The following is a 24,791-nucleotide window of genomic DNA, read 5'->3' as shown; positions in this document are numbered from 1 at the left end:
TTTGGCACCTTCCCACACAAATTTCTTGAGCAACCCATCCAACTTCCTCCCAGCCACATGCGACATCTTGAAACAAGACATATTGTAGACCGGGATAGCCGAGAGGATAACTCTGATCATAGTCAATCGTCCCGCTTGCGAGAGCCATTTGTTTTTCCACTTTTCAGACTTCGACTCGCACGAATGGATCACATCTTCCCAGATATGGCTTTGCCTGCAACTAGAGTTGATTCGAACCCCTAAGTATTTGATGGGGAAATCCCCAATCTTAAACTCCAAGAAGTTAGCAATTTTGGTTTGAAGGGGTTTGCAGGTGTTGAAGAAGAAGACCTACGATTTGTCCCTATTCATCGCCTGTCTCGAAGCTTGAATGTAAATGTCCAAGACATTCTTAATTTCCATTGCTTCTTTCATGGTTGCTTCGCCAAACAAAATTGTGTCATCCGCGAATTGCAAATGCATGATGGCCTCAAAGTTTTCACACCCCGATGCCTTTCCAAAAACCGTCACTATTTATCCTTTAAATGAGATAATTCAAAAACAAATATTAATTAGTATATAACACTTTTTTTAATTAAACTCCAAAAATTCAAGATATTCACTGGGCATTTTTAGTTTTCCTCAAATAGATAGCAGTAACCAAAATACCAGACAGAACTGAAATCGTAGCTACATTTCGATTGCTTGTCACGTGAAATTTACATAAAATTCTCCCCAACAAAGCAGGAATGTGTAATTTAATTTCATTAGTCGGATGCACAGTTCCCTTCCAACACCGTATTTTAATTCTACCAAATATTCAATGTATATCTACCAAACATGAAAAGTATGCAGAAAAAGAAAACAGGGAAGGCCAATTTTTATTACGCTCGGCGTCGAACGGATCGCTGCAGAGCTGAAGTAACATGCAGCATTGCGGCGATGAAATTGGTTTACCAAACATGCTCACCAAAGGTCTTGGTGAGAAAGACAAAAAACTTTCAAATCAGGAGATGACCTCATTCACAGATTTTTCTACAGGGAACCAAAAAAGTTCTATTCAGAATATACCCACCATTGATTTTTCTGCAGAGAACCAAATAAATTCAATTCAGAAGATGCCCACCTCGGATCAGAATATACCCACAATTGATTTCTCTGCAGAGAACAGGAAAAGTTCTATTCAGAATATACCCAGGATTGATTTTTCTGCAGACAAGGAGGAGGATTTATGGAATGACCCCGTGATGCACGGGTTGAGCGAAGCATTGCGTATTCAGCACTATGCATTGCGGGATGTTTATTCTGAGCTGGAAGCAGAAAGAAGTGCCTCTGCAACTTCAATCGACGATGCCCTGCTCATGATTTCTCGTTTGCAGGATGAGAAGGCCAGATTGGCAATGGAAGCAGCTCAATTTAAAAGGGAGGCCCAGGAGAAAATCAGTCATGCCCAGACCACTCTAAGTTTTTATGAGAATGTGCTGTTCAGAAAAGATGAGGAGATCAAGGCTCTCCAGTGTGAGATTGAAGCCTTCAGGCACAGGTTCTTGAGTTATGGTATCCATGATGATATTGGGTTTAGGTTAAGTGATAAAGATGGCTATGTGGATATGCCTGAAAATTCCCTTGCAGAGAAGAACTCTATTGGTAACCGAGATGGGATAGGTGGTTTTCTGGCACGTAGTTTTACCACGGATTGTGAGAGTTGCAGTGAACTTAAGCCTGAAGACTCTGCCTCGAAGGAAATAGAAAGGGCAAGAAGAATGGGGTTCTCTGAAGCTGTAAAAAACAACCATTGTGATCAAGGTAGTGAAATTAAAATATTAATTACCTCTTTATTGGCCAATTAGATAATTCTTTACATCTTTTTCAAAATTAGATTACCCATTTGCCATACTGTCCAAAATCTGAATTCTAGAAATTTTCTATACTATATTGAAATTATATGTAATATGGATTTCAATAAATTTAATGTAGTACAGTTTCCAATATCGCGAGCTACGGTTCTAGAACATGGCTAAATTGGCGTGAACTGCTGTATCTATGATTCTACCGAGGAAGATAAACGGTCATGTTCTCTATTGAAAGTCCTTGCCATGATGGGGCTCTTGTTCCAAGTCTAATCCCGAATGGAGCAATATACATACCATAGTCATTAATACACTTCTAGAATGGCGAGTAACAATATTCTGTCAGAAAATCAATACAGTCAAACTCTTTGTCCTATCTGGGAAAGCCAGCTGATTCTGCTCCTTGTTCTCTTCAAAAAGTAAGCAGAGTCAGCTTCTTGTCCTCTCTTGGAAAACAAACAGAGAAAGATCTTTGCCCTCTTTGGAAACAAGCAGAACGACCACTTTCTTCTCTCTCAGAATACAAAACAAACATATAACTCTTTTAAAGACCCGCAGAGACAGCGTTCCCTGGTAGAGTGGAGTCTACTCTTTCAAAAACCAACAGAGCTGATTATCTTTACCTTCTCTTGGAATCTGAGCAAGGCCAAATATTTGCTTTCTCTTGGAAAATTAGTTCCAAGTAACATTCTGCTTAGTCTTTATTTAATTCTTTTCCTAAGTGGTAGAGCTTACTGTTTTCTTTTTGGATTAAAGTTTTGGAGGTGTATTGAAGGGCAATACGATAACAGAAATACAAACAATACATCCAAAACAGCTGGTTAAACAATCCATGCAGGGGCGTACAGGCATCAAGAGAAACAACCTAAGCATAAATCTTAAAAATAAACTGAGACTATAGACAAGAAACAAGGATGGATTTGCTGCAAAAATCCTAACAGACGCAGCAGAGGAAAGCAGGGAACAAAATTCATAAAACCAGTCACCATCATGAAGCATTGTGATTCAAACCAAGTCCAGCAAAAGCACCACTATCTTATTGCAGCTCTAAAACTTCCCAGTGAGAAGCACTTGCATCACCAGAGATTGTATGCCACCTATCATAAGCCCTATTTGGGACTCCATCCCCAGAAACTGGACTCAACTTGCTTACGCCGGCATAGACATTGCAGACTCCTCCAAACCATTGAAGAGAATGCTTTTAATCAATTCTGCTCGCCACACTGGCGTGAATAGCAACCATTTTCAAAACATATAAGAGTATAGCCACTTACCATCTCAAGCACTCCTTTGTGGTGAGACACAAAGATGCGTTTAGTTGCCATCCTTAAATCTTGACCGAAATTCATTATGATGTCTATGTCATGGCTAAGAACCTAAACCTTTTCCCATAGAGCTTTAACAGCAACATCCTCCAAGTCACCTCGACCCTACAACAAGCCCTGCATGTCAACACCTGCATTCTCTATTTCTTCATCCTCTTTGTGAACCAGCAGCTCAACTATACATCGTTTTACCTCATTGATGATTGCCGCCCCCAAATTAGCTTTGAAGTCCTCTGAAATCGAGGCATGGGATTGAAATACACCCATGTCTGCAATGTGCTCTTTTCTGAGAATGGATTTAACTAATCTTAACATGAGAGCAATCAGACAATTAAAGTTTTTGTACAAGTAGTAATCCGAGACCTCTCCTTTGCTCAAGGGATCATGAGAAAAACCTATACTTCTGCTTCCCATTAATAAAAACCCTAAAATCAAACACACCTTGCTAACTCCAACCAAGACTACAAGTAGATGAGATCAATAATCTATGCCACTATATAGAGCCAATGAGAAATACCCATCTTGCAAACTTCTAAACATGCATCCCACTGCATTCATTAACATTCATCATGACAAGCTAAATACCATTGAAACTTTCGGACAAGATACATGTGAAAATTACACTGAAGCTTTATGGCAACCACAGCCATTAAGATATAAACACTCCCCATACACATGTAAATAATTTTTAAGCATTGCTCCCAATACATGATGGCCGATCTATATCAATACGACTATCTAATCCCCCCAAATCCAATATTACACTACATTTTAGAGATGTAAAATTAGAGAGATCTTTTCCATGGTTAGGTGATAAACCTGCAACTTTATTTTTGGTCATGATAATGTTGTTGAATCTCCAAGTCAAACTTTTTAATCCAGATAAGCACTTCTTCTAAATAAGATCAGAGCTGCCAGTTGGGGCAGGACTCTTTTTACAAGCCATTGATTATAATCTGAGCGTCCCCTTCCACTAATATATTTTGAAAATGGGCTTTGTAAGTGATTTTTAATATTGTGAAGAGTGCCTCCCTTTCAGCAACATTGTTTGTTTTGAAACCAAGATACTTGAAGCCACCCATTGAAAAATCCCTGAACATATGTCTAATTGCATAACCAGCATCCACCAAACTATGGTTGCCCTGGAATGCTCCATCAAAATTAAGCTTGATGCCCCTCACCAGGATCTTCCATCTTCTTTTTTCTTCTAATATTCCTCTTAGCTACCAACCTTTGAATGGGTTGATTGGCAAAGCTTACTGTTAGTCTTCATGTTATACTGTTTTTTCTTGATTCCTAGATGGACGACTGTGATTGATATACATCCAAAGAAACATGCATTAAATCCATTTATGTGGATAATGTGTTTGTACTGATGCAGAAACGCTTGCCTGTTTAATACATGTTATTGTGCTCATTTTGAGTTCCATTACTCTGAAATTTTCTCGTACAAGCTCCATTCCAACTCTTCACCATTTCTGGGATTGATGCCAAGTACAAGTCATGCAAGTAATAAATGCGACAATAATCACCATCTCTGTTATAAGTAACACCAATATAATCTACAATTCTAGCTACATTTGCCTATAATTGTATCTCACAATATTTATCATTTATGTTTCTTGTTTTATGAAATGGAAAGATTCACCAACTGTTATATGGTTATAAAAGAAAATTTAACTATAAGAATTTTTCTTGAATGAAGGTGGAGAGGATGAAAGGAAACAGGTCAATATGATTGAAAGGGTAAGGCATTCTCCCGAAGATCCCTTTTCTGGGAATGTTTATTTGCTTTGGGAACGGATAGAAGGATTACAGAAGAAGCTGCATATGTTATCAGAGAAGAAAATAGTGAATCCTAATCTAAAGGATGAATGGAGATCCACCTGTGACAAACTTCAACATGCGCTAGCATCATATACAACTAGCTTGAGGCAGGGTTTAAAATCCCATTGGAGGGGTTCAGTCCCCGAGGTACATGAATCAGAGGCGAAAGCAAATACAGACCAAACTGATGGACCAGTAGATGTACATATGGATACCACGCAAATGGGTGATCAACAACTGTTCATCCAGACACATGAGGAGGAATTTACCCAGGTATCTGTTATGGAAAATAGCACTTTGGAGCTAATGCAATCTAAGATTGAAGATCTTAATTTAAGGATATGTGCCTTGGAAGATGATGAGTCTGTAAAACAAGCTATGGACTCTTTGAAAAGACAGCAATATATTGTCAAACATTTCAAGCAGATTACCCAAGGTTTCCATAAGTCAAAAGAACCCTCTGAGGGCCAAATAAATGTGAAGGTGATTTCTTTACAAAGATTTGTAACAATTGCCTCACTTATAAAGGTATTTAGTTGCTCTGCAAATATTTAAATCGGATATGGCTGAAGAGAAAACAAAGACTGCTTTTCTAAGTGAATGATATGCTATTCTCAAGTTACATTTAGCTGATTTTTATTGTTGATGTCTGTGGATCTTGCAGTATTTCCTTTCTCAGTTACCTGTCGGTGTACGGTGTATATTATCTTTTCTTCTATTCAGAAGTTACAAGTATATGAGAAGAAGGTAACTTGTGAGCGCTTAGCTTGTTGCTTTGGCCTTCCCATCTCCACTTTATGGTGCTCTGAAGTATTGGATCTTAAGTGTTGCTTCATTCAAAATTGTGGGTTACTCTATCTATGTCACTGGATGAAAATCAATCAGATGATCTTTAAAAGTACATATGGTACATTATTCATTAAAGGTATTTGATAATTTTCGTCCCCCAGTTTTCCCTTGTTTCTCTTATTAAATGTCTTTTCTGCAATTGTCTATTTCTGACCTAGCAGTGAATCTAAGCTAACACCTAAGGAACGTTTCTGTCCTTAGGTGGTGAGTTGATGTTTTGCTGGAAATTGCCAAGTGGCAACTGATACAGCAGGTGAATTGATTACTCATATTTTTGCATCCTAATTAATTGAACTGAATGATAACCTCTGACCCGGGAGGACCTGACCCCTATGCTTGTATGCTCAGAGGCATAGCTATTATTCCTCAGCTCTTACATGTTGTCATTGCAAGTACAGCCAACTTAAAGATTGATTTTATTAAAATAGATTCACATTTTTAGTATGCATGCAATGTAATGAAACATCAGTAGTTTTCACTGAAGAATAGTAATTAACAGGTAGGATGTCTTGTTGGTTTTTTCTCCAGTGACAATCTTGGAAGATGGGAACCTAGAGATGTCGGTTAACTAAGGATCTTTGGTGTGGTCTTTTTGATTGTCTCAAATGTGAAGAAGGCTTGTGAGAAATGTAAGTTTATTGTCAATTTAATGATACAGTTATAGATGTGAAATCTATTTGCATCTTTATAAGCTCACTTTTTCAAAATTTGCAGTTTCATCTACACCTTCTGTGCCTTTTTTTTTAATGCATTTGTTGTTTTCTTGCAGGATCTTCTCAATTCATGAGAATGATGATAATAAGCCAAGACCATTAACTGAGCAGTGCAATTTTGGATAAAACATGCATGCTTCTGAAACATCTGAATAATCTACATGATATGCAAGATGTGTTGATTAGCATGGATCTGATGCTACTCTCTGATTACAGGTGAATTTTAGAAACATTTTCAGTTTCATTGGCAAAAGGACTTGTTTCAGATAAAGTATTATGCTACCTGGTATATTGTGCTGTATTTGAGGCATAGATTAAATAACATAATGATTTTAAGAAATGCAATCTAAATGTAATGGAAATACTTGAAAAGGAAGTCATCAAATGGATGGAAGTTTGACAGTCAATTCTACAAGTCTTAAAGTTATATTTTGTGTAGGTGTTTCTAGAGGGTCATCTCTAGATGGAGTTTTTTGGATAGTAAATATTAAGCTTGATGATATATCTTCTTTTGATCTTTTTGTTGATCTTTCCAATGCTTATAAAGATGTAGTCATAACATTTACTAATTGTATGTGTTTCTTTTTCTAGGGTAAAAAGAGAGATCTATTATATATTGGCAATGCCCAGGAGATACACATTGATATACAGATTTCAGCAGATAGACTAGGTCCAAACTTCTTAAGCTTACAGACAGGAGTTATTTACCAAGCACTTCCAAAGTCAAGACTATTCTATAGACTATTATGTTATAGAGAAGGAGAATGTGGAGACCAAACCTACAGTCCCTAGACTGGGTGGTTATCAATAGCAAAATGCAAATTTGTCAACCTGTTTGATCTATCATGACCCCTAAGATATTCATTTAACTTACTGGACAATTGGAGAGTCTGCCTATATCAATGGCTATCTCTGTGATGCCGCGGAAGATAATTCTTGGCATTAGCCATTATTTTGATGTTGCTATCAGAATGTTAGGCCTTTAGGAGTTTAAGGTATATGCTCAAGCCAGCTAAAAAGGAGTCACTGATAAGTGAAGAAAGGTGGGAGAAGGAAAAAAGGGATGTAAATTACATGAAGATTATTGACATTTCTCACCTGATTTCTGAACATTTTCTCAACATTTATGCCTCAAGAGAGGGTGTGACCTTCCCATCTCCTCTAACATCTTATAGCAGAGTGTTAAGGGACATAGCTCTTCATCAACTGAAGAATTGGAGGATTATAGGAACTATCATACCATGCAAACAATAGTAATGAAAGAAAGGAAGACAAATCCTCAGGATATATTTTCCATGAAAGAGCTCAGGAAGTGGCCATCAGAGATGTTCCCATTTCAGGAGAACTCATAAAACATACATGGGCACTTAAAGAATATTCTTCATTTTCAGGTTTAGGAGACTGTCCATCTCCAAGAAGACTACCCATCTCTAAGAAGACTGATTAAATAGCCCCAATAGTAGTAGACAAGCCTAAATGGAAAGATGGGGATAATGGTAGGTAATTGAGGATTTTCTACAATAATTTGTGCAAATTACTGATACAAAGAAGGCATTTAGTATTTCCAAGAGACCCTGGTTCATGAACAGATCAGTTGTTTATGGTGTACTTTGCAATTGATTCTGTCGCTACAAATGAAATGCGATTGATGGCCCAGTTTCATTCAGGCTCTTTGCTTTAGCATATGACTCCTGGATCCTCACTGCACTAAATGCCATGAAAAATAGTTAGGAGGGTATATATCTTAAATTTTACCATGTATAGAGCTACTCCCACATAAACAAGCTATAGATGAGGGGATCATTTCAGGATGCAGCCTGTGGATTATAAGAAGATCCTCTTGTAATGTAGGTGTCATGAATACAGATGTTCATGGAATGAGTGCAAACAAGTGCAATATTAACAAAGACAACAGAAGCCAAAATAAAGGATTGAAAAGGTTTGTGAAACATTAGCAACTCAAAGGAGAACTCCAGCAAGCAGATAATCCAAGAAGAGAAGCAGAAAAGTGAAATTCAAGTCAAGGAAGAAATATGTTCTTACAAAGAAGAGTAAGCAGTCCTTGTATTCTCTAAATCAGTTTCAACTTTCAAGTATGGATAACTAATAAGATACAATACAAAATACTTTAGAAGAAAGTAATAATCAAAATCCACACGAGGACATGGAGTGTAAAGAAAAGTAAAAAATGCTCATTCTTGGAGACTATTTAACAAGATTTGAACAAACAAGAGATTTGCTGCACAACCATACTCTTACTAAGAAATAAGTGCTCCAAGTTAGATTTAATTAATTCAATATACTAATTTTTCAAAAAAGCTATCCAAAGTCAGAAATACATGAAACAAAAAGAAGAAAACAAGATGAAAACACTAGATAAAACCTATACAAAAATAGAGCCAAAAAAACACTTGTAACCAAACTATGGAAGGGCTTTCAGGTTGCCACACATTCTGAAATCGATCCTCACAGTGGCTTCCGAGCACTCTCAGTAGTAACAATCATCAGATTGTTGGTGTTGATCATTGTGGAAATCCACACCAAATCCCTGTAACAGTACTTGTTCCACTTAGTGTAGATTGATAGAGTTAGTCATTCAAGTAAGCTTTATGCACCTCCTACAACACCAGATCTTACAGCTGACAGTGTTCTTCCCTCTTTGGCAAGGTTGGCCATTGAACTTGTAGATAAGCCAAAATAGTTCTTGAAATGCTGCATCCGATCTTGTGTTTCATTTATTATTTATTTTAACACTTAAAAGCACTCTGTGGGTTACTTGAATTTCTCTAGACGCCTCATTAGCCTGTTCAACACATAGATAAATTCCATGAAATAGGCATACATCACAGTTGTGGTATTCAGCATCGAAGCTGTGGATTTTTTGTAACAAGTGCTAAGTTATGAGAGTAAGAAATCAGCTCTTGATATAATAGATTGTCAAATGAAGTGGTTTTTATAAAAAAAATGTGAGACCATCAAAGATAAGAATAGAAATGCCACAAAAGTTGAAAGAAGCTCAGCATTTGCTAAATTAACATGGAGACATAACAGTCTGGAACAAATTCCATGAAATTTGCATACATTGCATGGTATTCAGCATCAAGGTTGTGGTTTTTTCATAACAAGTGCTAAGTTATGAGCATAAGGATTCAGCTCTCGATATAGTAGATAGTCAAATGAAGAGATTTTTATAAAAGAAGTGTTAAAATAATATTAATATCTTCTATAATGGTCATCTTCTATTTTTAGTGGTCATCTTCTATTTTAAGTTGTCAACTTATTTAGCTTGTTAAGTTAGCTTTTTAGTTAATTAGCTTTTAAGCTTTATTTAGCATTTAGCTTTTTCTTTTTAGTTAATTAGCTTTTAAGCTTAATTTATCTTTTAAGCTTAATTTAGCGTTTAGCTCTTTAATCTTTTACTTTAACGTTATGTTCTAATTATAGAACATTGTCTTGTAACCTCTATATATACATGTGTATATCGTTCAATGCAATTATCCGATTATTGAATCATTCATTCAATTTATTTTTTATGGTATCAGAGCGGGTCAATGGGATTCTTTAAAGTTTGGCGAATTTTTTAATTAAAATTCATGGCCTTCTTTTTGGAATATTTTCCAGATTGTTTTTTATTGTTTTTTTATAAAAAACCGATTTTGCTTTTTTGAAGGCTTTTGAGGGTTTCAAAGGTTTTTGGTTCGTGGGCTGGGCAGCAATTCGTGTTTTTTTAGGGTTCTGGAGATTTTCGGGCCTGCAACCTGGAGGTTTTTTTTTTGCAGATCGAAAATTTTCTTAGGGTTTTTGCAATTTTCGACTAGGGTTTTGACCCTTCAGTTCAAGTCAAATTTTTTTTCTGGTTGCAGATTCTTGGTGGGTTTTTCGAGACCTCAACTGGGTTGTCATTAGATTTTTCTGGGTGCATCGTTTTTAGTGCCTCAATTTTTGAGCCGTCGGATCTGCATTTTGTTTTCAGATTCTTGGTGGGTTTTTCGAGAGCTTTTCTGGGTTGGTCTCAGATTTTTTTGGGTGCCTCGTTTTCTGCACCTCGAATTTTGTGCCAACAAATTTGCCTTGGAATTTAAAAACAATTCACAATTTCTGCTATTTCTGTGGACTTGCTGTTTTTTGGGCACCGTTTATGCTGTTTTAAGTTTGCAGAAAATTTTAATTTTTGGGCTTCTTCCAAACCTCGAAATTTGCTTCTTAGAATTCGTGCCAGAATTCTCCTCCAGGGTTTCAGATTTTTTGTTCAGCTGCTTCTATTCTGATTTTTGAATTAGATTCTTCTGTCTCATGCTTTCACTAGGTTGACTTCATTCAACCTCGATTTTTGTGATGGCATCTTTGACCAACATCATGTTGGAACACAGTCAAAAGTTCAACAGCTGCCACAACACCTGGAAACAGTGCATGTTCACGATATTTGAATATTGTTACCTTTATCAGATTGATTTAGGCCAGACCTCGTCTCACAGGTCCCAGGGTTTTCACGATTTTTTCCTGAAAAATTGTCTGTCGGTTTTTTGATTTTTTCCACAAAAAAATCATGGGAGGGTTTTCATGATTTTTCCTCAAAAAATGTTCGTAGGGTTTATAATTTTCCCTTAAAAATTATCTCATCTGTAATCCGCGATATTCGCGTAAGATTTTAATTATCTGGGTTTTACCCTTTTTTTCCACAAAAACGATGATTTGTAACCTCAGATTTCTTGGTTTTCACATTTTGTTTCCTCAAAAATTGTTTGCAGGGTTTAGAATTTTTTTCCTTAAAAATCATTATTTGTCATCCGCAAAGCTTGAAGGGGAATTTCTAGGTTTTCACGATTTTTTCTTCAAAAATTGTTTGCTGGTTTTTACGATTTTTTCCTCAAAAATCATTTGTAATACGCAAAGTTCGCGTGGGATTTGTGATTCGCAAAGTTCTCTGGTTTTGATTGATTTTTCTCCTCAAAAATCGAGCTTTGTTGCAGTCAATTTGGGTCACACCTGCCAGGGCGAAGATCTGCAACCGTGGTATCTTGTAGTCAGTTTTCGAGTTGGTACTCTTCTGCAAAAGGGTTTGCTGATTTTTTCCTCAAAATCATTGTTTCAGGCTTCAGTAATTCGTGTGTGCCAGATCTCTAATCCGTGTGTGAAGGCTACATTTGCTTGGATGGCTTTTGGTACTCTTGGTCATTTACATTCTGCAGATCCTGGGAGGGTCTTTGTAGCAGCAGAGTGTTCTTTGCATCGGTGATCATAACACCTACAGTGTTTTCTGTAGGGTATTGAGTATGTGTTGGTCTCTGTTTTATCATCTACCAAACATTAGAATAGGATACCCGAAGGTATTCTATTCTCTCCTGAAAAATCACTACTGATTCTAAGGTCTATATGTGCGAACGAGCGACTTTAGTGGAATAGCTTCTTGGGTACTGTATGCTGAAAATCTCAAGGGGGACTTGCGTTTAACAACTGTCTTGAACTGCTAGACTTAGATGGATATAGCAATTTTAGGCTCTTCTTTTTTTTTTGGATTTTCTGGGATTTAGACCTTCAAAAGAAAGGGAAAAAGGGATAGGGTTTGAGAAGGCTAATCTAATCCTACAAATTTTGGAGATGGTATCAACTGGGTGCTCTCGAGAAACCAAACCTTGCTTTGCCACACTAGGGACAACTACACAAAGTCGGTGCGATCTTCGATGGGTTGTGCTTATGATCGAGACGTTGGGATGCACAGAGGACGGGCTTAGACCAACTTTGCACGGTAAGATGGAAATCATCCATTTACCAAAAGTATGAGCGGAGATACACCATCAATTGACACTTATCAAATCCTTCATTCAAATTAACAACAATGAAAGCAAATCTAAATTAATTCTAACTAAGTGTTGAGGAAATTGAAACCATGCAAATCATTCAAACAATAGGGATTACAAAGCAGCACACATGCAATATATTATCTGGAAATGACCTTAAGCAACAATACATTAAAAATCTCACCCGCTCCAAATGAGAGGAAGCAACCTTATATGGTTTTTCAAAATAAATGAATGGCCGAGATCAAACAGCGATCAAGGGCCAAGATTGAAAGTCCTAAACCCTAATTAGGGTTTCCCAAAATACTATCAGCTTAAATGAATAGGAGAGTGACACGTGGCGCAACTGCTAATTTCACTGAGGTGAGTGTCCACTTTCTTCTTTCAGAGATTCAACGTATTTGGACACAATGAGCTTGACCTCCTCCATGGTGACACTTGGCAAACCGCCAATCTGGAAGTCGATGATGTCCACATCATCGGTACATGTGGCAAGAATGCCTTCCCACTCAACTGCTTGGGTAAGGAAGTTCTCATCGATGGAGAGGAAGTTTGCAATCTTTGAAAGATTGCCTTTGTCAATCATCCCCGAATCATTGAAGAAGCTTGCCTGAGTCCTGGCTCTCAGGTTCTCTGCCTGCAAATGTTTCTCCCTTAGGCTTTCCTTCTTCCAGATCTCTGACGCCACATGGAATACCTTGCCCAGGATCTCTCTAACACTTTCCTTTGTTTCAAAGCACTTGGTCTCGGATTTCTTCAGAACTTCAATCCGAGTGACCAAGGCATAATACCATGTGCTGAAGTCGTACCTGTCTCCTGTCTGTATGATACTTGCATCCACTAAGCTTCTCTTCGACATGCCTTGGATAACCTTCAGATGTGGGAGTATTTCATTCTGAATTTCATCCACCTCTTCCCAATTGGTGGCTAGATCCTGGATGCGATCGATCAGTAAAGAAGTTGACTCATGTGCCGATACTAAATTCTCTACCAGTGTGTCAGCACGCACCGAAGCGTCTGAAATCCACTCCTTTGCTTGAGTGTACGAGCCCTTCATATCATCATAGTCCTTCATTGATCCCTGCTGAAGAAGCTGTGGCGGAGTAACCGGGACCTCATGGTTGAGTGGGCTGGTAAGATGGAGAACGTACTTTCTCCACTGCTGGTTCTCTTCTTCAACCTTCTTCCTCTTTTCTTTTTCATAAGCTAGACTCGTCTTTAGAACGTTGCAAGAGTTGTCAAAATATTGGACCTCTTGGTCCTGGGTGGGCTTACCCAGCTCTATGGTGGTAACCTTGTAATCATCAGCGGTGACATTGTCTCTAGTCTTCCCTTCTTTGGGCACCGCTATCTGGACTATCTTGAATCCTGCACTGTCTCTCTGAATTAGGGAAAACTTCCTAGCGGGCTTGGGTGGTTTAGTTATAGTGGGCTCATTCACCTTCTCCAGAAATGCTGCAGTGACCTCTTCGGAGCGGGCCTCCTTGGGAACCTTGGCCTTTATTCTTTCTCTCGGCAAATCTAGGATGGTTGATTGCTCTACAGTGTTCCGGTCAAACTCATCATCTGCCTCTCTTGGGTTTGCTGGTATGCCATCCAAGAAGACTGTAGGTGCTTCAGCTTGCTCTTTGTCTGGACTTTGGACGACCTCTTCCACTACTTCCCTAACTGGTTGAGAAGGCACTCTTACTTCCTCATCAATCACCCAGATGTTCATCTCTTGCTCCCCAATTGCATTCTGATTGGGCACAATGGAAGCAACACTTAGGATGGAGTAGCCTTCGCTGGACTCTCTTCTCTCACCTACAACCCTTTTCTCTGTGACCTTTGTGGAGCTTCCAACCAACTCCTTCCTCTTTCGAGACCCAACACTTTCTGGATTTCGAACATAATTGATGGAGGTACAAGGATTGATGGACAGAGTATCATCTACTCCCATCAATTCGTAAGTCAAGGTCACACCTTTGGCCTTCAACTGCCTTGTCTTTTCAGACGTCCACCACCTCGAATACTCAACCACCGACCTCATGAGGTCTGCTAGATCTGATTTCTCTCCCTCTGTCCAATCTATTAAAACTAGGGGTTCATTTTTCATCTTTCCAAAGCCCGATTGCTGAAGTTCTAGGCTTTCTTCTACCTAATCGGCAACTCTGAATACTTCTGTTGCTCTCACCATGCTCAAAGGGATTCTTGATCAGAATCTCTTCCTGATCTCGAAGCTATCGGCTGCATTAGCCCAGTAGTCTTCTAGATCCAGTTTGTGCTCAAACGTTGTACCTTTGACCTTCTTTATCCTATGGAATGGATTGAAATTCCTCCTTGCTTTGTATTGATAGAAGGGATACCAGGCTAGCTCCTTGTCAGCGGTCGCAACAGCTTGTGATGATGGACATGTTTCCAGCCCATTGCCAATTGTAAGTGAGGATGTTCCTGCCTTCTTTTGCTTATCCCTTTGAATCACTATATACTCCTCGAATTGTCTCACAACCTCAAGCAACACCACTCGGTTGGTTGGGTAAGCTGGAAGCTTGTATGGAGGCTCGGAGAATCCCTGAATTTGGAGGTAAGTGAACTTTGGATATTGGATGTACCAATACCCGAACCGACCGATGAAGTCCATAGACTCTTGAGAGAGTCTCTGGTGCAGCCCACCTTGAAGTGTCCGAGTAATGTGCATAAGGAAAGTATCATTCACTCTTTTGAAATGGAATTTCTCTTCCATGTGGAGCTGGGGATAGCAATCATACACTGGAAACTGGTTCTCCTTGTTCCCAACTTCTCCTCTACAAGTGAGACCTCTGTACTTGTAGGTCCTGGCCAAGGAATAAAACAGGTAAGAACTCATGAAGAAAGTCCTATTCGTCTCCAGGTTCCTCAGTTTTTCTGTCTAGGTTGTCACTGATCATCTTGGCCCAGTCTATCATTTTTACTCCATTGATTATTTCATTAATGAAATAATACATCTAGGGTTCGAATGGAGCTCCCTGAGGATTTCCCTTTATTCTATTGAGCAGGACGATCATGTCTCCAATGTCTTCCTTGAAGTATGCTCGCACTAGGCACTTCCTCTGAAGTTTGGAGGTGCCCTTCCTCGGCTTGTCTAGCCAGGAATGGTTAACTATGGCATCATATTCCTCTAGGTGGTCCCGATACAGACTGTCAGCTTCGTCCTTTGTCATATACACTGTGTTGTGATGCTCTGGGATCCTGAAGGCCTTTCTGATGGCCTCATCACTGATATTTGCCAGCACTCTTCCATCAGGTGCAACAATGTCCTTACTGATGGGGTTGTAGTGTTTGGCACATTCGACTACTAGTTCATTGCACTGCATGGTGGGGAGGAAGCCAACAGCATGCACGATGCCACTCTTCATCATCTTTCGCGCAATGGTGGTAGGCACAAGGTTGTCCAGACCAAACATTCGCTTCTTAAATTCCCTCAGATTGATGTGTCTGAGGTTGGTGTCGCTGATGTTCTTCCATTTTGAAGTCATCCTCGACTCTGGAGGAGCATCTTTATCTACTTGAAATTTCATAATGTCTAGGACCTGCAGACAAACAATGAAATTTTAAGTTAGAAAATAATTTTCAAAGTTTCGAAAATAACGGGGCTGCGAAATGGCTAAGTGTTGGAAAATTTTCATTTTTATTCCCATACTTAGCCAAAAAAATTGAATTTTCACCTCAAAAACCCTCAATCTTAAGGCTGGTTGTGGTTACCACTAAGTGTCAAAACTTTAAAAAATTTTCATACTTAGCCAAAAAATGATTTTCTTTCTCCAAAATTTTCGAAAAAATCATTTATTAAATTCTGGAAAATATTCAGAAAATTCATAATTTTAATTTCACCTTCGAATTGGATAGAAGTAAGGTTAGAATTTTCTCCAGAACATTTAGAAAATTCAGAAAAGTTTAGATAATCCTTCCTCGTACTAGTTGCCTTTCTCCAAAAAATTCGTGAAACTTTTGTCAAAAAAGTTATCCAAACTCCAGCGATATCAAAAATTTTCTCCAGATGATCTTCAAACTGAAATACTTCACTAAGCTCTCCTTAGTAACTTCAAACTTCTTGGTGTAATAATGAAGTTGATAATGAAGTATTTGTAGACAAGGTTAAATCTTCAAGTAGAAACCCTTAAAATCTTCCAACTCATACTTCCTAATTTTAACTTCATGTTTCCAAGTTTTTTCTCTTTCAGAAAAGCTTTCCATTTTGAGTTAAGTTTGAAAATATCTAATAATCTTCCAATATTCGTTTCCAAAAAAAAAGCTTTCCATTTTTTATTTAAGTTTGAAAATATTCAATAATCCTTAAATATTTTCTTCCAAAAAAACTTTCTATTTTGGTTTCCAAGTCCGAAATCCTTATGGATTTTGATGACATCACTGGCATCTTGTTGATTTTGTTTGACTTTCATGTGTAGGCGGACTTTTGGAGGCTTACCTTCTTCATCTTCAAATTTTGGCGAACTTTTCTTACCTCTCCAAGGCATGGCGGAGTTTAGGGGGTCTTCAACATATGGCGGACTTTAGGAGGTGACTTATGTAGAGGGCGGACTTTTGTGAGTCCTCTACCTCGGGCGGACTTCTAGATAACCTTTCACCAAGACTTGGTGGCCTAGGGCGGAGTTTGTTGATGGCTCCTCTTCCATGACTTAGCATCTTGGGCGGAGTTTGAAGATTTCTCCAACAGGGCTTCTATCTACCTTGAGCGGACTTTGATGATAACTCTTCAAGCATGGCGGAGTTTGAAGGGTCTTCAACATTGGACAGACTTCTAGATAACCTCCTTCATGGCGGACTTCCAAGACCTTACCCCATGGGTCTCCCAACCTAACCTATACATGGCGGAGTTTGAAGAGTCTTCTCTTGGCGGACTTTGAGCAAAGCTTAATCAAGGCGAAGTTAAGGCATAGGGCGGACTTTTAGCACATCTCCGAGGGCGGACTTTAGGCAAGGCTCCCACCACTTGAAGACCTTGGGCGGACTTTAGGCTATAATCACAAGGCGGACTTTGATTGCACCCCTTGGGCGGACTTTGGTGACTTCTCCACCAAGGCGGAGTTTTGGACTATCTCCCCATGGCGGACTTTGGAGGGCTTTCTTGGTGACCCTCTATCCTAGGGCGGAGTTTGAGGGGTCCTCCTTCATGGCGGACTTTGGAGAGTTGGCCATCATGGCCTCTTCAACACATGGCGGACTTTAGGAGGGTCTTCTCTTCATGGCCTCTCGCATCATGACATCATTTGAACCTGCAAAAACCCTTGTTAGCCAGACTTAGAAGAATTCTTAGAAAAATTTCAAAATTTCATAGCTTAATCAAATTTAACCAGATTAACTTGAAATTCATGCCTAGGTGGATCATCTGAAGTAGTATGATCCCTAAAAACTAGGGATTTAGCTTTTTAGGTCCAAACTTGGAATTTTTGGATCCCGGTCGAGGCAAGTCAGTGGCAGCAGTGTAAACCCTAGGTTTGCATCCTGAAAAAGCAAAAAAGCCTAAAATCTAGGGATTTAGCTTCTTAGGTCAAAACTTGGAATTTTTGAGTCTCGGTCGAGGCAAGTTAGTGGCAGCAGTGTAAACCTTAGGTTTGCATCCTGAAAAAGCAAAAAAGCCTAAAATCTAGGGGTTTAGCTTCTTAGGTCAAAACTTGGAATTTTTGAGTCCCGGTCGAAGCTGGTCAGTGGTGTAAGTGTAAACCCTAAGTTCGCATCCCGAAAAAGCAAAAAAGTAGGGATCCCTAAAATCTAGGAAAAACTTTCTAAAAAAGCCACACCGGGGATCGGGCTGAAAGTGCCAAAAACCAAACTTCCTAAAAAATAGGAAAAAGCAAAAAATAAAACTTTCTAAAAATAGAAAGTTGTCCAAATTCGTCCAAATCAATTGCGATCTTCATCCTTTGGCCTTTCTAAGCACTCTGGTGATGTTCGTATTTTGGAATCACATAATTTGCAAAAACTAACTTTCAATTGTCAGGGCCTAAAATGCTCAAAACTAGACAAGGCTTGGTGAAACTGTAGCAGAAGGTCATAGGACACTAACAAAACCGTAGGAAGTAGGAAAAGAGAGGGTCCCCATTTGCAATGGGGCGATGTGTGAAAAAGGTCACAACAGTACGATGACCATTAGGGAGGGTGTTAAAATAATATTAATATCTTCTATAATGGTCATCTTCTATTTTTAGTGGTCATCTTCTATTTTTAGTTGTCGACTTATTTAGCTTGTTAAGTTAGCTTTTTAGTTAATTAGCTTTTAAGCTTTATTTAGCATTTAGCTTTTTCTTTTTAGTTAATTAGCTTTTAAGCTTAATTTAGCTTTCACGCTTAATTTAGCTTTTAGCTCTTTAATCTTTTACTTTAACGTTATGTTCTAATTATAGAACATCGTCTTGTAACCACTATATATACATGTGTATATTGTTCAATGTAATTATCCGATTATTGAATCATTCATTCAATTTATTTTTCAAGAAGAATGTGAGATTGTCAAAGATAAGAATAGAAATGCCACAAAAGGCAAAAGAAGCTCAACAGTTTCTAAAGTAATGTGGAGACATAATGGGAAACAAATTTTCCCAGTGCAAGTTAAAACCACAACAGCAAAACAGCCCTTTGAACTAAATCAAATAGATATGTTCTTAAAGTAGTTACTAGAAGAGGCAGAAAACTAAAGCATTGAGTAATACCATTAAAACCTTATCTTCGAACATAATCAAACAAAATTGAAACTAGATAATCTAAGCATCTAAATTGAGCACTACAAATGAGTACCTTTTTTTCAAATTTTAATGGTATCTGGAGGAATTTGCAGCCTAGTGACCTGAGATCCACTTAGGAGGTGTTGATAATCAGAGTGAACTCCTATAACCTCGAGGCCTTGCTAGGATGTGCATTCCTACTTGGCAATTCAAATCAAGTTTCAAACTCGAGATGCGTAGGATGCTAAAGCACTTGACCATTTGAGCCTATGTTTGGGGTATGGTATTGTTGATGTGTTTTTCATGCACATGCGAATACATAATAAAATGCCAAGGTATCTTATCCTCTCTTGAACAAAGTTATTCGAATGCTGAAGATTTTCCTAAGGATCAATCGAAATAACTCCAAGGTTCTGGTATGTAAGGTCTCTATGTGTGGATAAGCTCTGTTGGTGTGATGTGATTATGCTGGAATCACAAGGGGACTTACGTTTGATGGCCTGAGTGTTTAATCTGTTGGAACTTGAATCCTATCTACTAGCTGGAAGATAAAGAAATATCAAAAGATATAGGGCTTAGAAAGTATACTCTAAGACCTAGAATGCGAGAAGATGGATGAACAATTAGGTGGAGTCCTACTGGACTAGGTCTTACCATCAAACTGAACAATTCAACACCAGCTCGGTGCGATCTTCTAGGGTAGTTTTGAAGATGTTCAAATCATCATTGTCAAACACTGATCACCATTCAAGTTAATGCATGAACAATAGACGCGTAACGACTCGAGATTAAGCTCATTTGATGCCAGTTGATCACGCAGGGCGCCCTTACAATCAGTAAGAGGCTAGTGGTTTGGACTAGGGCGGATTCCATGCGAGTGCATTCAGTAACTTCCTTCATTCAATCTAATTATTTACCATCTAAAATGAAGATTCAACAAGAGACCATGCATATTGCAAAGAAACGACATATTTCACCATATCTTCAATGAAAATGGGGTTCATTTACAATCAAGGCATCAATTTCTTGCCTTCTCTTCCTAATCTACTCTAGTTGCTATTCTATTCAGTATTCACTATTCTAGCTACTAATTCTTAGCTATTCTAACCTCTATTAACCAACTATTAACCTTTGCAAATGAAGAGCCAGAGCTTTATATAGAGAGCTCTTTACAATTCAATGGCTCTGATTGATTTAGAATCAATGGCTAGGATTACAAGATGAAAACCCTAATTAGGGTTTGTTACAACAAACTCCTTTAGCCAATGAGAAAATTACATCTAATGCATGTGTGGACCAATAGATGTCAGGGGTAGGTACCTCGAAGTTTGTGCCATCACTGGTGAGTCAGGTACATTGAATCTAGACATGCTGAGGTGGAGCTATTTGACTGGAGGAATAGTGATTGGGATGCCACCTTGTCTGGTACTTGCTCATATCTCTTTTGATACTCAATTTAGTGATGCTGAGAAGCTAACTTTGATTAACTCTCCTTGCACTGACCTTGGTGATCCTCCTCGTCCTTGATGTACTCGATGAATGATGTACCTCCTTGACTCCCATGTGTTTGATGAAGCCTCCTTCTTTATCAAGTCTTTCCTTCTTCTCTGGTAGCTCACCTCGCCTTGAAGTGTTTGTAAGCTCTTTCCTCTGATATCTTGTGGTTTCTCCGTGTGGTGGAATGAAGATCTTGAAGATAGCTTGCAACTCCTCGAACACTTGAAGTCTTTCAATGCTTTCCTCGAACACTCGAAGTCTTCCAACGCTTTAAAAGCACCTTGAGTCCTCCTCCATACATTTGAAGTATCCTTGATGATGATGGAACTTGAATATGTCTTCCTTGTCCTGGCCTGATCCTCTTCCATCTTGATTTTATTAATCTGCAAAACAAGCAAAGGATGATTAAGTATACATGATATATTTGTTCTAACATGATATTTCTCACCTTAAATCATCAACAAAAAGGCATTAGAATGAAATTCGCTCAGGATCCTCTCTAGGGACAGGCCCTATAGTGAAATTCGCTCGAGACCCTTTGGAAGGGTCAGGAGCGAAATTGGACAAAGTTGCTCAATTAGACCTCATTTTCAACCTTACCTTACCAAGATCAAATCATTCGCCTCCAAAATTGTTTAGGAATGGGTTTTGCTCGAGGACTTAGTCAAAACATTAGACCTCCTAGGAATTTCGCTCTTGACCCTTTGGAAGGGTCAGGAGCGAAATTTGCATTTTAGCTCAATTTTCATCATTTCTTTGTCTCAAATCTCTTCTCAAGGCAAGAATACATATCAATTCTTTCCCAACCATGCCTTAGAAATCAAGATCTTGGTCTCAACAAGGAGCAAATAAAGGTTTTAGGAAATTTCGCTCTGGACCCTTCGGAAGGGTCAGGAACTTGAAATTTTTTTGCTCTGGACCCTTTAGATGGGTGAGGAGCGAAATTTGCATTTTAAGCCTAATTCTTCCACCTTTTCACCCCTCAATTGCTTCCAAGGCATCAAGGCACAAAATTTAGTTCAAATTTGAAGCAAAGGGAGGATTCTATAAAATTTCGCTCTGGACCCTTTGGAAATATTGCTCTGAACCCTTTGGAAGGGTCAGGAGTGAATTTTGTCTTTTGACCTCAAATCTATCATTGCTTTTCCTTCCATTCAGTTCCTAAGGCACGTATATATCCTCCTCTCTCCACCATGTCCTTGGAACAAAGATCTTGGCTTGAATAAGGAGCAAAATAGGTTTTTAAGAAATTTCGCTCTGGACCCTTTGGAAGGGTCAGGAGCGAAATTCTTCCTTAGGCTCATTTCACACTTCTTTTCTCCTTTCTTTGCCTTGAACTTGACTTATTAAATCTCCTCTTACCATAATCAAGTCAATTCACCATCTATCTAGCTTAAAACAAGGTCCTAGTGCATTGGGCAAAATAGAGAGTCTAGCTAAGGATTTCGCTCTGGACCCTTTGGAAGGGTCAGGAGCGAAAATTACATTTTCAGGCTTAATTCTCATTCAAGTTGCCTAGGACTTGTCCATTTCTCCTTTATCTTGTCATATTCAAGCCAACTTGCTATCAAAGTGGTGAGGAAAAAAGGTTTTCTAAGAATTTCGCTCTGGACCCTTTGGAAGGGTTAGGAGCAAAATTTGCATTTTGCTTGTTTTTCCCTCACTAAGCTCCATTCTTCATCCTTTAATCATTAAAAACAAGTCTTTGGCCTTCAAAATTGCTTGGGAATGAGTTAGCTTGTAGGTTGGAGCAATGTATAGTGCTTCATGAAGAAATTCGCTCTGGACCCTTTGGAAGGGTCAGGAGCGAATTTTGCATTTTAGGCCTAATTCACATCCCTTTTCACTCATCTTTGCTTTAGACTTGATCCTTGATCTTTCTTTCTTCCATGCATGATCACCATTCAATGTTCCTAGTGAAGAAATGAGCCATTTGGGAAATTTCGCTCTGGACCCTTTGGAAGGGTCAAGAGCTTAAATTTTTTTGCCCTAGACCCTTTGGAAGGTCAGGAGCGAAATTTACATTTATGCTCAAATTCCTTACCTTTTATCACTTCACTTCGCTTCACACAACAATTCTCTCTTCACTACGCCATAAGGACAAGGTTTATGAGGTAAATTAAGACCAAGAAAGGAGATATAAGGGAATTCGCTCTGGACCCTTTGGAAGGGTTAGGAGCGAAATTGAGGAACTAGCCTTAGATACCACCTAGACACTCAAACCTCTCCCTCATTCATGTTGCTCTCACCTCAATACATGCTAACAAACCACCTTAAAGAAGTTCCTGGCTCGAAAAAATTGGATTACAAGGACATCTTAGCCATTTCGCCTAGGTAGCTCTGGAAGGACAGGACCTATCCAAGAATTTCGCTCTGGAACCTTTGGAAGGGTTAGGAGCAAAATTTGTCTTTTAGGCTAAATTACCTTATTTTAACTCATTCCAACTTGTTCACAAGGCAAAAATAGGTCATTCTTCACTCAGTTAAGATGTAGGGGCAAGCTTTGAGGTCTAGACTGGGAGCAAAAGAGGCTTCAAAGGAAATTCACTCAAATTCCTCATCACTTCCTTGACTAAATGCCCTAGATCTTAAAGGCAAGGCCACCCTAGTAGGCTATACAAACTTCCTTAAACTCAATCAAGACTTAACCTAGAAACAAGAGCAAAGGCCTGACCTAGGGAAGGCTTTCAAAGAGACCCTGACCTGGACCACCCACTGACCAATTTCAACTTAAGCAAACCCTGCTATCCTAATGATCCCCTTGGCAAATCTCCAATGCAAAGGCTAATAGCCAAGACCAGACAACCAAGCAAAGAAAACTAACCCTAGAAAGCAAAAAGGAGGGGTCCCCATTTGCAATGGGGCGATGTGTGAATACGTCACAACGGGTATATACCATTATTACCTCACAAACCAAACATCACAAATCGAGCACACAGTGGAAGGAAGATTAGGAGGACTAATTGTAATCTAGAACAATATGAGTTTAGGCTTGTTGATGTGTTTATTAGGACTACGCCGAACACAGAATAAAGTTTCCAACGGTCACTTCACTCTCTCTTGTTTAAAATTAGACCGTATGCTAAGATTGCAAAGAAAGATCAAACGGCTAATCTCAAGGTTCCTTTCGCGCGTGGACGTGACTCAATTAGTTGATGGGTTTGCTGTTAACCCAAGGGGCCTTACATATGCTCACAAAAGATCTCAACAAACTTGCGGGTTCGAGGATTTCTATGCGAATGATTTGCAATGAAAGCTCTATTTTTGAATTTTCTGGATTTAAAATATGCAGAAAGTAAATGAGTGAAGGGTTTAGAAAACTAGGCCAAGACTAATCGAATCCTACGGACAAGGAGGTGGGATTGCTTATGCGAAATCCAACCATGCTTTGCTTTGCCAGCAGAGCAAAACTACACGAAGACGGTGCAATCTTCAGAGGATGTGTTAAGGATTTTCAAATCACCAATGGAAACCATCAAATTGAACAATCTCCATTGATAATCGAAGCTAAGCATACACATATAACGGAGGCTGAGGCTAACTTTGCACAGTATGCAACAATCAGTTGCACACCAAAAGTATAAGCATGAATTTTGCAACAAGCAACCCTATCAAATCCAGTTCATCTAACAACATGAAAGCAAATCTAATCTATACGAAGAGAGTGAGACCATGTGAGCTCCAAAACAACACAAGAACACACCAACAATGGAATAATGTATTAAGTGTTTGCTTCAAAAACTCTTAGCAACAATCTCAAACAATAATCTCTCCTCTGTTACAAATGAGGGGGGTCACCCCTTTATGTAGGCTTGTGGCCTTGGCTACATGCAAACCCTAATTAGGGTTTTCCCTAAAAGATTCCCCACACATGATGCAACAAGGTGGGAATCATCAATCAATAACCCATCATGCCCTTATACAATTAATTCAAAAATACCCAAAATAGTATCCATTTGGACATTAAATGCACCACTTTTACCAAATTCGTCCACTTGCACTGAATGTTCTACATGCAAAATTGCCATGTTGTCATAAGTGCACCATCATCTCCACATGTGACGGCTGCATGCAAAAGGAATGTGCCATAATGTCATAAATGTGGCGGTTACATGCAAAAGATGCTCCATAAATTCAACATGTGTTGACCCGACCGCCACTTGGCAAAAAACAGCTTGAAAATCTTATTTGGGAAGAATTTTCTCGAAGTTTCAAATTTTCCTTTGTCTTGGAGAAGCTTTTTCATCAATTTGCC

At 38.9% G+C, this 24,791-nt stretch overlaps 1 protein-coding gene across 5 annotated transcripts in view; it reads left to right on the top strand.

Moving 5' to 3' along the window:
• Positions 1–681: 681 nt before the first annotated feature.
• LOC131030909 (uncharacterized) overlaps positions 682–24,791 on the top strand; it is an 82,032-nt gene continuing 57,922 nt past the window's right edge. Inside the window, exons 1-6 of one of the 5 annotated variants that reach the window (XM_057961867.2) lie at positions 682–1,785; positions 4,860–5,509; positions 5,646–5,728; positions 6,359–6,459; positions 6,600–6,759; positions 7,135–7,213. In XM_057961867.2, coding sequence (XP_057817850.2) covers positions 906–1,785; positions 4,860–5,509; positions 5,646–5,728; positions 6,359–6,398 — 1,653 coding nt within the window. In that variant the 5' untranslated portion in view covers positions 682–905 and the 3' untranslated portion in view covers positions 6,399–6,459; positions 6,600–6,759; positions 7,135–7,213. Of the gene's footprint in view, positions 1,786–4,859; positions 5,510–5,645; positions 5,907–6,031; positions 6,084–6,358; positions 6,460–6,599; positions 6,760–7,134; positions 7,214–24,791 lie in introns of those variants that run through there. The other 4 variants (XM_057961870.2, XM_057961868.2, XM_057961866.2 and 1 more) reach the window with 4 other exon arrangements.

This window comes from Cryptomeria japonica, chromosome 10 (genome assembly GCF_030272615.1).
Source record: "Cryptomeria japonica chromosome 10, Sugi_1.0, whole genome shotgun sequence".
In the NCBI taxonomy this organism is placed as follows: domain Eukaryota; kingdom Viridiplantae; phylum Streptophyta; class Pinopsida; order Cupressales; family Cupressaceae; genus Cryptomeria; species Cryptomeria japonica.
The sequence above is the reverse complement of the archived record's forward strand: the minus strand, read 5'-3'. Positions and strand labels throughout refer to the sequence as shown.